Consider the following 13,648-nt stretch of genomic DNA (forward strand, 5'->3'; position numbering starts at 1 on the left):
TAAAATGAAAGTGAATTAATTTTAAAATTATTCATTTCCACTGTTTCACAAATTACAGCACAAATCATGAAAGATATAGGAATCTAATGATTTCTAGAATCATCCCACTGCCATTTAATTCACCCCCAAAGTTCACAAATGCTAGAGGTTACTTCAACCTTTGTTTCCAAAATAAAATAGTAATAAAGTCACCTTACCTGCATTAGCTGACTCAATTATGGCAGGAAAAATAAAGTAATATATTAATCTTCTAAATACAGATATAACACATATGTATAACTAACATTCCCAACCAGAGTACATTTTGTGACTGATAAGAGACATACTTACTCTCCAGATGACTTGTCTCCATTGCAACTAAAAAAGCCCATTCATAGTAAAACCTTCCTTTCTCTCTTTCGGTTCCACCAACATAATAACGTCCCAGCTGAAGGAGGACTTGGATAAAATCTTGACCACAGTCCGTAATTGGAAGCTTGGAGAATAGCTTAACTGCCCTTATAAAATAATGTTCTGCCAGCTTGCTGGCTGCTGCATGCAGGCAGAGTGCCCCAAAGTTGGCCAGGGCTATGGCTTGGTTATGGGTCACCTCAGTCTCTTCTGAAAGACGCAGTGCTTTGTAGTAGCTCTCAGCAGCTCCTTTGGTGTTGTTTGTCCTTTTCAAAGCAATGGCAAGCATGTTGTAAGCAATGCCAAGCTGCTGAGGACTGCTCCATGCAGAGCCTACAACAGCATTTAAAATGGCTAAAGCCACTTCATACTGCTTGTAAAGAATGTATAGCCAAGCAAGTGAAACCAAATAGTTGATAGTTTCCTCTGGCCTAGCAGAAGCAGAGTCCAGTGCTTTCATCATGTAAGCAATGGCTTTTCCATACTGTTTGTGGTGGCTGTACAGCTTTGCTAAGCTGAGATAGATAGTGCTGCACAGTCCTTCCTCCTCATTGGTAAAGACAGAAGAAAGTGCTTGTATGAGGTAAGGTGCAATTTGAGATGGGAATATTTGTCTGAGTTTTCTCAGGCCATATAGTCTGGGAGCATTTTTGATGACTAAATCAATCCTTTTCAGGGAATCCATTAAGGTACTGGAGCTCTGGGGAGAGGTAACCTTTATGCAACTTAGTACAATGTGTGGCAAACACTTTTCATGGTAGGACTCCGCCAGTTTGAAGTAACAGTGGTTGGATAAACTGTTTTGTAAACTCAGGTCATTGAGCAACAGCTGAAATCTTTCCAAGAATGGCAGTGCCTCTTGGTGTTGTTTGCGTGCACTGTAATGTTTTGCCAGCAGAAAGCATGCCCTTGCCTCTGCATATTTATTCTGGCTCAAAATTGTCCTCTTCAGAGCATACTTCAGTATATCTGATTCCAGGTCAGCACTGCAAATGTAGTTGGGAATTCCCATGAGAAGAGATGCAGCCTTGTCAAAAATATGAGTACACTTCTCTTTGTTCTTCTGGGTCAAGTAGATGACTGCTAGATTTGTATAAAGAGCAATCACAAAGTACAAATCACTAAACTCTCCAGCTACTGCTCTCATTGCTTCCTCAAAATACACACGAGCTTGGGAAAACTTCAGCTTTTTGATGCTGAGCCTGCCTAAGAGAAAGCATAGCCTAGCTAGTGCCCAGGACAGACCTGCTTTCTTTGCTGCTTCCCTTGCTAATCTTAAAAAATTAACCAGTTGTTCTTCTTCTGAAAATCCATAAAACATGCTATTTGTAAAGGAATAAGAGGAATTATACAGGCTTTTGAAGTTGCTCTCATACTCTTTCCTATTTAAGAAGAGTAACAATGGCTCAAATATGTCATATGCTTGAGAATCTTCTTGACATATGTGGAAGCAAGGCCCTTCAGGTAGAGGAAATATTTCAGTCTTTGTAGAGCCTGCAGATTCCTTCCCTTCAGCAGCTGGCTCTTCAGTTTGAGTGGCCTCCAAATTCTTGAAGTTCTTCAGCAATTCTTCTATCTTGCCATTCTTGTTAGTGGATCCTGGGCTAGAAGGTGAGCGTGCAATTTCTAAAATTTAAAAATAAATTACAGATCACTTCTTCTTGTATGCATGCACACAAAGGCCTTTGATAGACGAACTAAAACATTTGTCAGTGAAGATGCTGTTACAAAAGCATTATGTAAACATACCATGATTTCTTAACAGAATGTCTAGAGAAAAGCCAAAGGTGTAAAAAATAGCAAGGAGGATGGAGAAGTGTGGGAGACTGGAGAAGTGGGAATAAACACAATGTGCCACATGTAAGCAGGTTAGTGATCAGTACACGTGTCTAGCAAGGCCCTGGGCCTGATCCAACACTAATCCAACTCAGCCTTAATTCAAACTGCCTTTTGTCTGTGTATACTCAAAAATACAGTCAGTGTATATTCTCTGTTCTGCCCAAGAAATACAATTCAGACTAGCTGGTAAGCAGAAGGAAATCTAGGAAGATCCAAGGTCTGAAGTGGAGGCTGGATAAGGGGCCTAGGGTCAGGGCATAGTTGGACTTAAGGTGTGAGAGAAATGGGAAACCATACATGCAGAGTAAGGGTATGCCTGTGTCCTGACAGCATGCTCAGGCAGGGCAGCCAGGGCAGGGAGTAGGATTGTGCTGTTTAAGCTGGTCAAGTCTCACCGTGCTTGGGGGTGCCTGCAAAGGTTCTGTTCTCCTGCCCTGTCCTGGCCAGCGTTTTGTGTAATAGGATTTCTTCTATCTATCAAATATCAGCCCTGATTCTCTGCTGGCACAGATTATCTCTCACAAAATTACCAATTCGTGGCAACTGATTTGGCCATTGATCTAAATTGTCCTAGTGACAACATCATTGAATACCTACAAATATAATAAAGGCAGATATGCCATCAATTCTTAATCCTCCCACTGTTTTCCAGGCCAGTTAATAGGGCAGGGATTAGGGATGGAGTATACAGTCATAGTCAGTTCTTAAATTTACAGCTGCAGATCAACAGGAGCTTGTTGAAGTCACAGATTTAGAACTCAATTCTCTTAGAATCTCATTTCTGACACTGCAGCAGAATCACAAATATAAAAATTGTTGTTTAGGAAAATGTTTTACAATATGAGTAATGATAGTGACAGCTTAGCAACAAAATGCTAAAGGGAAATAATTCTGCATTCTCAACTAAATATTTCCTTTGGGAAATCTATTTCTGGGTCAAAGTTTTCTAAAAAAGAAAAAAATCTGCTGGAATTCAAACTCAGCAGTTGCCAGGTGCCCCATAAGCAGTATTTTGCCTTGATAAACAACGTGGAGGGGCTGGGAGATGGTGAATGTGTCACATCAGTGGAAGTCAGTCGTAGAATTTACAGCTGGATAGCAAGTCCAAAGAAAGACATTTGCTATCACTGAAAACCCACAATGTCTTACAGAAAACCTAGTAAGAAGGGGTTAAAGCAAAATCTCAGAAAGCAAACAATGAGACAAAGAAATTAACATGTGAAGAGACATTAGAAGGAGAATAGCTGGCAAAGACATCAAAAATATCAGAAGTCTCATTAATTTTCTGTAAAAATTGTATGTGTATGAAGTATTACCACATTCATGAGCTTTCTGAACTTCAGGTTCTTCTAATTCATCTGTAAGAAAGAAAAGAAATCATCTTAGCTATAGCATCTTGGTCATTTTTCAATTTCAAATCTCCTAAAATAAGGCTATATTTAGTTGATAATTCTTTAAGTCAGAAGAATTTGATAGATCCTGGAAATTTAGAAGAAAATAAATATTCTGACCCAAAGCTAACAGGAGCTTACCCTCCTGCTGACACAATTCACTGCTTGCGCATGGCTATCATCAAGTAGTTACCTCTGCTCAGTAAGGTGGGGAGCACATCACAGTCAGAATTGAAGCCAACCTGTCCTGCAGGAGGGTGGCATTTCTGCTGCATTAAAATACAAGTGGGCAGCAAAGATATGACCATTCTCCACAACCTGCTCATTAAATGAGGTAGCAAGGAGCCCTCAATACTTTTAGTGTGACTCCCAGGGGAATGGAGATAGAGGTGGGAGGGGAAGATATTTAGGGTTGTTTTAGTAGATGAATGTCAGACTTTTGTAGCCATTGCAATAACAGGTGGGTGAAAAAACATCATTCTTATTTTAGAAAATGTAGCTTGATTCTATAGACATTATAACTATAGATCTAGCTTTACATTTAAACATAGCACATCTGTATAGCATTTAAGAATTACTATTTTGAGTAGCAGATATTTCTCAAAGAACTTAAGTTGTCATGATGCATTTCAGGAATATTTTCACTGTCTTTCATACATTTGATGCAATAGAAATGGTACTGAGGGTAGGAAGGATATATACAAAAGCAGAGGCTCACAGACCTATTTAAGCTCTATTTAAGCTGGTGGAAAGCTACTTTACTAGCCTTTGAGAATGACCTCTCACTGACTGTTTACTTCTGGAAGTCCTTTTTATAAATGCTTTTCTGACTCTGGTGGATGAAAGCCACAGATGTTTACAGTGGTTGTAACTTAATACTCTAAATATTTAATCAGGGAAGTGTTCATAAGTAAATACTTCTCAGTAAATTGATGTAGATGGAAGAATTGAAAATCCATTTAATCAGATCACAAAACAAAATATCAAGTGAATATTGAAAATTATTGCTCTGGATGAGTTATGAGAATCAATTGAGCTGTTTAAGAGAAAAGTGGCAAAGATGATACTATGAGCTTGGGAAGATGCAAAAGAAGGTTACAAATATTAGGGAGGAGATGTAGAGAAAAATGTGCAGCAGCAAAATAGTAGTATGTCCATTAAGTCCATGACATGCTTTAGTACCTTAGAAGTTTGAGCTTTGGTTCCCAGGCTTTTCATTAGGGCACAGGAGGGAGATGTGCAGGCATTTTGCACATTGCCAGGGCAGGTCTGACACACCCTAGTTATTGTTCACACTCACACACACACACCCTGCTGATTTGCAGAATTAAACCAACATGACTGACTCCAACCTACACTACAGCTCCTTTCAACCTGGAGCCTACACTTCTGTCTCTCAGGATGGCATTAATGGAGATAAAACTTCCTGAGGTATTGGGCAAGCAAATGCATCACCAACAGCCTGTGGTGGAATAAGAAACCACTGCCTCTCCTCAGTTCAGCAAGACTATTACTGATGCCTCAGGTTTTAGCTTTTCTATTTTTCAGATTTTGTACTGCTTTAGTGTGTGGGTCTGGGCTTCATATTAGGGGATAGTAAGCTCTCTTCAGAGAGTAGTGAGACAAAACAATTCCTTCCCTAGCTGGGGGCCAAGGACAACCCATCCAGATCTCAGGCCCAAGAGCATAAACAATGGTGGAGTGAAGAGAGAAAACAAGAAGGATGGGACTTCATGGGCTGGAGCTTTAATTGGGCAATTAACTCCAATATGCTAATGGACCAAAACTTATAAAAGTGTGAGAACCGGTGACTGGTCACCCATTTTGTGACTATTTTGAGTTCACCTGGGGTGTAACCCTGGCTGGGCTCTTGTGCTGCCCAAGGTGAAACTACTGAGGCCTCCTAATAGACATGTACTTTATTCTTTAGCTCCATCCAGTCTCTGTTCTAGGTTGGCCTTCTCCAGGCATCATTACATCACCCTGCCTTGCAGTAAGTATATAAAGGTGAAACCCCAGTTACCCCAATTGCCTATGCACAGCACAGAGAAATAACAGCTGTATCAGAGATTATGTTACCATGACTATGATTTTGTTACTTTTCTATATCTTTGAAAATTAAATCAAGCATGAAGAGGTGTGTGCTTGCATGAGCTGTCAATAATAATTAGGCTGTGCTACCTTTCCCAAGACAAAAAGCCAGCAGTGTTTGGGTGAACATACTGCTTTATACAATGCAGTCATGTGAAATTATAATTTGTAATTCAGTCAAGTAAAAGCTTGGAGATCTGTGCAGCACAATAAGAGTTTTTAAAAGCCTGTTGTTTAAATTCATTCAGGGAAAAGAAAAAAAAATACAAAATATTTACAAATCCTTTGCTGGAAAAAGCCTTGAAACAGCAGAAAAATAGCAAAGATGATATAAAGGATTTTTACATGCCATATCAAAGATCCAATTGATAATGGAGATATTTCAAAATAGGTGTAAATGCTGGCATACCATTGAAGAAATAATTTTATAACTGGGGTACAGGAACTACACCTTGTGAACTACACAATGTACCTTGTGCAGTAAAAAGTAAAACTCATACTTACCTATTCTGTACACAGAGCAAACATCTGTGATGGAGGTTTGTTTCAACAAATGTACTACTTCTTCCAAATTTTTTTCTTTTGAAAAAAAGGATAGCTCTTCAGCTTCAAGAAAATCCAGATCTTGCAGTCTAGCAAAGAAAAGAGTGACTTTGAAGGTGCCTGAAAGCAGATTTGGCTTAAGGGGCTCTCTGCATCAGTCACATATGAACTTGTTAGAGAAACTAATACAATCTTTACATTATTGGTTGTGCTGTGCTCAAAATTAGTTTCTGTCAATGTATAAAATATGCATATAAAGTGATAGTAACTATGCTTACAACTAACAGTTTCTGCCATATCAGACTAAGCTTTGTGTCAATGTCATTGGATAGCATTTTATGAGAGTACTTATTAGTGGCATGAGTCTTGAAGGACTTTATGGTATTGATTTTGTAATATAAAGCTTTAAGTTACACATGAAATGGACCTGCAAGCAGCATTTAAGAAGTCCTTGTTTCAGCATGCAAACAGTTCAGGCATATTAATAAGAGCAGCCTATTTACATGGTGCCAATGCATGATGAAATACACCCTTTTTAGACACCAGTCTGCATTATTAGCAACTGTTTGCAAAGGACCCATTAGAAGCAAGTTCAGGCATATAACTAAGGGTACTGGGAAAAAAAACAGAACTTGGATGCTTTAACATAGATCTTGAGAGACCAGCAAGAGAATACTTTGTGAGGGTAAAGCTGCTTGGATCTTGTGAGCCAAAGAGTAGAAACTGAACCTATATAAGTACAGCAACCTCTTTTCCCTGGAAGAAACTCAGATACAGACTGATAATATTTTGCAATATTTAAGTAGACTTGATATTCCAATTCCTTTGCAGTTTTGACTGATACATGCTATGACAATTCACATACAAGCAACAACACAAAAACCCCAAAACCAACCCAAAAAAACCCCACAACACAAGAAAACCAACCACCAAAAAAAAGAGACCAAAATAAACAGAACCACACCCTGAATTTCATGTTCAGCATTTCAAAACAGAGTAGGAAACTAGGTTATTTTTGTTTATGAGAGGTAAATATGTATTACTCACTTATTTCTTGGTAAGTCCAGTTTAACATGACCTGTCTTTACAAAACCTATTTGGTCAGTAAACACATGTCTTCCAAGAAACCACTCCATGCATTCAATGAAGTAGCCAAGGATCTCAATTTTGTCCCCTTCCTGGAAACTCAGCTCTTCTGACACAATACTTTCATAATTCATCACAGCTAGACAGGATCCCATTGCTGTGTAATAAGGAGATAAATATTTGCAGATAAAGTCATTTAACAATAGAAATACACTTAATAGAACAGCAACTCAGCAGAATATATTTAACAAAAGACATTCCTGGAACCTATGAGTTGAATATCTGCTGTGACAAGACTTAAAGCATCCAAACCTCGTTGGTTTGATAATTAGATCTGTAAATAGCATAAAAATCCTCATTTCCCATTAGAAAGCAAAGCCTAAAATAGTCTCACAATTCTAACATAATTCATAATGGAGCAAAAGAAATGTTTTAAGTCCTTACTTTCCCTCTTATAAAGGGCTCTGAACTTGGGCCAGAATAAAGCACTTGAACCAATTTTGAACCAATTAAAATAATTCTTATGGGATAAAGGTGGGTCTATACCACTCAGTACAGTATTAAAACTGAAATCATGGAAGAAAATAAGCCATATTTGCTCTTTAACCTCACACCATCTGTATAAGTTTTATTTCTCTGGCAGTATGAAAAAAAGCAGCACACATATCAAAGATCCACAATTACATTGGTGTACTTTCTGAGGCATCCTCAACTCAGTCACTCTGTACTACCTTGTGTAGCATTTAGGAGGAAAAAGGAGAAAGACAAGACTTTAGAGTTTGACTCTTTGGAGTTTAATCTTAGACAAATATATAGTCTCACTAATTTTACTGCAAACTAATTTTGAAAGCTGTGTGCCCACTCTAATAAAATGGACAAAAAGTTATTGAACTTTTTAGAGTCTGTTCTAGCAGAAGCATAGAGTAAATTTGGGGTTATTCTAATGTTGATGTTTGAATGAAGTTTCTTACCAACTTTTTTGATTGATTTAGATTCATTTTTATAAGAAAAATCAATGGGATTAGAATACCCTTTAAGAAACCACCTGAAAGCAGAAAAAGAAATTGAAGTTAGCACATGGAACACTTCACTTAATGTTGTGACAGTCATATTTAAAATACATATGAAAACTGAAATGTGTCCCTCCCACAATTAGCTTTCAATTTCAGCACTGCCCATACACTTCAGACACATTTGTGGTTTCATTAATATTAGTAGTAAAAGTACTGCTACTTCAGGAAAACAAACCAAACTGAGAAAGTCTTGCTATTTTTCCCTGCCCCAGGTAGAGGCATCCCAAGGCAGACATGCAGATGTGAATTAGATGTGTATGGAATAGGTAGGTAGAGTCAGGTACCTACTGATGGAAAGGCTCCAAAGGCTCCAGGGAAGCATTAGACCACATGGGCATGTCGCTATCCACAGATCCAGCTGTCACATCTTCAGTAAAAACCCCAGTCTCAAAAGAAGTTGTTTCTTTGTCTGTAACCATCATCTTTCTTATCGTATTATCAGGATATAAAACAAAAAAAGATCCTAAAATAAAAGCAGTTGAGCAGATGTCATTTTATGTAATATTTTAGTGTCATATAAGCCCTAAAACTGGCTTCAAGAGCATCAGTAATAATAATTTAGAAATTGAAAATCTGATCTTTGTCAAGAATTTTCTTGCTGATTGTCAGATATTCATACATTTCTGTCTAGTGTGTCTTTCCTTAGGGGGAAAAAAGTAGAGATGATGTCTTAATGAAGCTCAGAGCCCTCTGCTACCATTCTGCACATTCCTATTGCAGAAATAAATCACCACCTATCCTGACATCCTGTCTCTGGCAGTACCAGCAGGTGATGCTATTTAGGGGAAGCACTGGTAACTGTTTATAATCCTTCTCCTGCACATCCTTCAGAGCCTACAATAATATTAAGCAAGTTGGAATGTACATCACTCCCTAATCCTTTTGTATCCATTTATGCACCAGCTGCACATGAATTTCTTCAATCCCTTCATGATCTCACTGAACCTAATCTGTGTTTGCTCCTTTCTTTTCTCTTTACAATGTGCATTTGGAGTGAGTAAATTTAAACTTCACCTCCATTAAGTACTTGAATAGGTCTTAATGTCTGATTTGGGGATTTTAAATAAAGATTCTTCCCTGAACCTAGCCTTAGCATGTACAGTCTGTCTTACCTTCCTGTACTAGCAGACTTCTGTACATCAAATTTAATGATTTTTCATTTATACAGACTTCAATGCCTGTATCTTCTTCCTCTTGGGAATATAGCCAGAAAGACTGGTCTAGGAATAAATTCTCCATGCAATGATTTATAAAACCTAGGAAAAAGAAAAACCAATTTGTTTTGTTTGCCATTTTAGAGTACTACACAAAAATACAAACTTTCAGAGAGCTAGAGACTACTCTATTATTACTTAATGCACAATGTATAAATCACAAAATTGAGTGCAATTGAACACAAATTAACATGCTGAACTATTGTATAGTGAAGCAACTTTACCCAGGGAGTGGTAGGTTAGAAACTTCCATATTTCTTCAAAAGTCTTAAATGTCACCACTATTAAATCTTGATCACTGTGAATAGACAGGAGTCTGGCAGAAAGCTCCTAAAAATCAAAACAAATACTTTAATTACAATTACACCAGATTTAAGCACAATTTCTCACTAGATTATACTTAAGATTCAAAAAATAAGAATCCAGAATTTTATCTGTAAGAGTTATCTGCTCTTTAACATACACATACAACATACAGGGAGCCAAATTTTAATCTAACTCTTGCTTAGCAATTGTACCAACAGTTTCAGTGAGGTTAATTTACAGAGGAAATAAAGACTACACTGGGTGGGACTGAAGGTTTGTCTAGTTCAGAAATGTCTATGTATAGTCACATGCATAACCATATAGTCAAATATGTCTATATAGGCAAGCATATAGTAGTTCTTTCTAAGAATATCCTCCACACAGAGTGGTTTACAGCACAGGAACTGCCTTTGCCAGACATGTGGGCATTAATATTAAATAGTGGAAAGGAGCTAATTTGGAGGTTTTTTTAACTTGAAATTTCTCCCTTGATCAGTGTAAATTTTTAGTTTCTACTAAAACTCTCAGAGCTCTGTACACACACAAAAATGCAGCTCCTTTGATGCAACTTTGAACCTGCTTCCTCATATAGTCAGTCTTTATAAAGTTTTTATTTATTAATATTAATTTCCAAGTTTACCATTTTTTGGGTAAAACAAAATACACTAAAGTATAATTTTTCTTTTTTTAAAGATGCAATAAGATATTTTTATCCTCATTTGTACTGGTCCACATTGCTAGAATAGCATTAAATTACACTTTTTACAAAGATAAGCAAAGATTATTTTAAGTGGTGATGATGAATTTTAAGTTATTCCAGAAATGCTAAGAGGAACAACTACATAAACCTTCAAATAGGTGAAAGAAAACCACATTTTGATGGATTCTAGACAGAGAGGGGTAATATAGAGTCTGGTTGCACTCCAGTTTGTAGCTTAAAAGCAGGGCTCCCCAGTGATGCTGGCTATTGCCTTTCAGGGAAATACAGAGAACTATGTAATTTATGAGACAAGTATCTGAATCACTATCTCAGACAATAAATCAAACTTAAAGCTAACAGATATGATGCTACTGTACCCTTGCTTCCATCATGTTAAAATTGAAATACACTTCAAAAAAATTGAAGGACTAATCAAGAAATTGATTCTAACTCAAGGTAGCAGGGAGGAAATTGTCCCTCAAACCTTTTCTAGAATCTGAGTAAGATGGAGCTGATTCACTGATTTTATGACTGTTACAGCACAATTTTAAAAATCTCTGAATTAATTTTGTAGAACATCCATATTTTTAATTCACAGAATCTGAACACATTAAAATATAAAAGTTCAACCTAGAATTCTTCATCAGGCGTGTCTCATCACTGCTTTGATCTTCTACATGCACCTTTCTACACCAGATTACATATTAATGAGAGCCTGAAATCTATTAATAAATTGCCAACACATGCCAAAGTATGTCAGCCTCAGGGGCTTCATGCACTGCTGAATATCAAAACAACATTCTAACGAAACTTAACATTATCAATCTTATTTCCTTCAAAGCCTTTTCCAGTCTGTTTCTAATCTAGTCCATTTGTTTGCTCTTTTCCTTTGCCTCCCAATCCCATCTCCCTTCCTCCCTCTCCCTCTAAACACAGCCCAGAGCAGAGAAGCAGAAGTGCAGACTGCTTGCACAGCCACAAGGTCAGCAGCCCAGTTGTAGGGTGGTCACAACACATGAAAAGAAAGTGGTGTAGAAACATGTGTCTGTATTAGTCAAAACCCATAACTAATTAAGATTTCATTAGTTTGGTTTGCTAGTGGAGGAGGCTGGAACCTGTGGCACAGACAAAAAAAAGACACACCAGGGGTTAAATGGTATCTTTTTTTTTCAAGACGAAGGAGGAGACAAACCTATATTGAAAGTAAACCTCCCTGGTTGTAGAGGACAGGTTTCCCATGTACAAAAAAAATTTAAGAGTAATAAAATTTGGCCAACAATCATATGCTATTTGAAGTCATGACCATTTAACCCTAGGAAGTCCAATGCTTAGGCTATTCTCTTTCAGACTTCCTTTTTGGCTTAGCAGTGAGCTTCCCAGGAAATTAGCATGCAAAATAACTCCAGGTGTCTAGAAGCTAAAGTGATGAGTCAATCCAAGGGCAAATTAAAATAAATCAAAGCCCCATTATTTCCCTTGATGGAAATGAAAGCAGAAAATTTTTAAAATAAACTCATTCAATTACTTATTACGGTAAGTTTATTTATTTTATATCAATTTGATGTTCCAGTCTTTTTCAATAATTCAATATTTCTAAAGCCCCTAAATGTTTCTGGGCCATGGGAAACTGGTACTCAAATTCAAACACCCAGCATGTAGATGGAAATAGGACCCAAATACCTTGCAGATTATTTCAGTGACATGGGGGGGGGGGGGGGGGGGGGTATCTGAATAAATCAAACATTTTCCAAGCAATTGACTTACACTGAAGACAGTCATCACCTCCTTGCTGTCATTTTCCAGAAGACGGAGGTGCCCTCTGAGCTGTCTTTGGAGCCTGGGATCAGGACATCCACTCTCTCTTTTGACCATTGTTAACTTCAAGGAGATATCTGCAGGAGGATATCCATTTTCAGTACTACAAACTTTTTGAATTGGCTTTGGAGAACCAGAAAACGCCTCAAAACCTTAGAATACACATTAAGACATATTTTCAGCTTCAGAGACAGGCACACAGTACACTGATCTATTGCATGTTTCTTTTACATTTTTGTTATCCTGTACACATAGGAGCCTAGCATGAAACAATTTTGAGAGGCAACTGATATTTATGGATGGAGAAGGAAAAAAAAAAAAAGGTAAAAGCAAGTAGATTAGTAATTTGTCAATTTAGACAGCTCTGGGCATTGGAAACATGCTCAGATTTCCAAATATTCCATGCATATCAGAAATCAAAGCAAACAGATACTGCCATCACCAAAAAAAACCCACTTGAACAACAACAAATACTTGAGCAGTCACAACCCTTCATGCTAATTTTAAATTCACAGCATCTGATATGTCACCCCCTCTGCTTCAGAAGGCTTTTATAAATCAAATATTGTAAAAGCTGTTTCTCAACAAAGCTGGTTGAACAGTACCAACCAAGTTAAATGGTCCAACCAAAAGCTCACTTAGATAATTTTCCCAGCACATCTGAAAGCAGCTAGATACCTATTCCCAAGCTCTTGGCATCTGTTTATGAGAAGTTTTTACTACAGCTAAGGGTATGAGAAGCTTTTACTACAGCTCCAGCCAGCTTCTCTCACATAAAGAGGATCTTTGATAAAGCTGCTTTTATTCCAAATTAATTTGTTAATTTAGCTCAATAGCAGTAAACCATAAATTTTCAGACACACAGATGGGCACATATAAGCCAATAATACCCAGTCAGGAAGAATTCCAACTGCAAAGTATGTAAATAGGTCACACTCCCAGCAATATGGGACTGTTGTGCATACTAAAATATTCCACCTCCTCTGAGTTTCGCATTCTAGTCTAATATGCTGTATCTTGCTCTGTTTTCAGAGGGCTTCCTATGCATGTCTCCAGTTTTACCATGACTTGCATAAATTACTCATTACTTTAAGGTCAAGAAGTGCATCTAAGAAATATAAACCTGTGTTACTGAATTACAAGTCCTCTCCCTTTAAGCTGTGGTCATATAGTCAATTTTTAGTAGAAAGAACACAAAAC

The 13,648-nt window shown here is 37.5% G+C and overlaps 1 protein-coding gene across 4 annotated transcripts in view; it reads right to left on the bottom strand.

Annotated features, from left to right (window-relative positions):
- The window catches only part of SH3TC1 (SH3 domain and tetratricopeptide repeats 1), a 28,343-nt gene that overhangs the window by 5,715 nt on the left and 8,980 nt on the right, over window positions 1–13,648 (bottom strand). For 3 of the 4 annotated variants that reach the window (XR_009274658.1, XR_009274657.1, XM_058803623.1), the window contains exons 4-12: window positions 12,398–12,525; window positions 9,852–9,957; window positions 9,526–9,669; window positions 8,702–8,876; window positions 8,312–8,385; window positions 7,302–7,497; window positions 6,216–6,343; window positions 3,546–3,587; window positions 331–2,016 (exon numbers count right to left, since the gene is read on the bottom strand). Coding sequence is in view for 2 of the 4 variants with exons in the window: in XM_058803623.1 (XP_058659606.1) it covers window positions 331–2,016; window positions 3,546–3,587; window positions 6,216–6,343; window positions 7,302–7,497; window positions 8,312–8,385; window positions 8,702–8,876; window positions 9,526–9,669; window positions 9,852–9,957; window positions 12,398–12,525 (2,679 nt within the window). In the remaining 2 variants the exon portion in view is untranslated. Of the gene's footprint in view, window positions 1–330; window positions 2,017–3,545; window positions 3,588–6,215; window positions 6,344–7,301; window positions 7,498–8,311; window positions 8,386–8,697; window positions 8,877–9,525; window positions 9,670–9,851; window positions 9,958–12,397; window positions 12,526–13,648 lie in introns of those variants that run through there. The other variant, XM_058803624.1, reaches the window with a different exon arrangement.

This window comes from Ammospiza caudacuta, chromosome 4 (assembly GCF_027887145.1).
Source record: "Ammospiza caudacuta isolate bAmmCau1 chromosome 4, bAmmCau1.pri, whole genome shotgun sequence".
NCBI classification, from domain to species: domain Eukaryota; kingdom Metazoa; phylum Chordata; class Aves; order Passeriformes; family Passerellidae; genus Ammospiza; species Ammospiza caudacuta.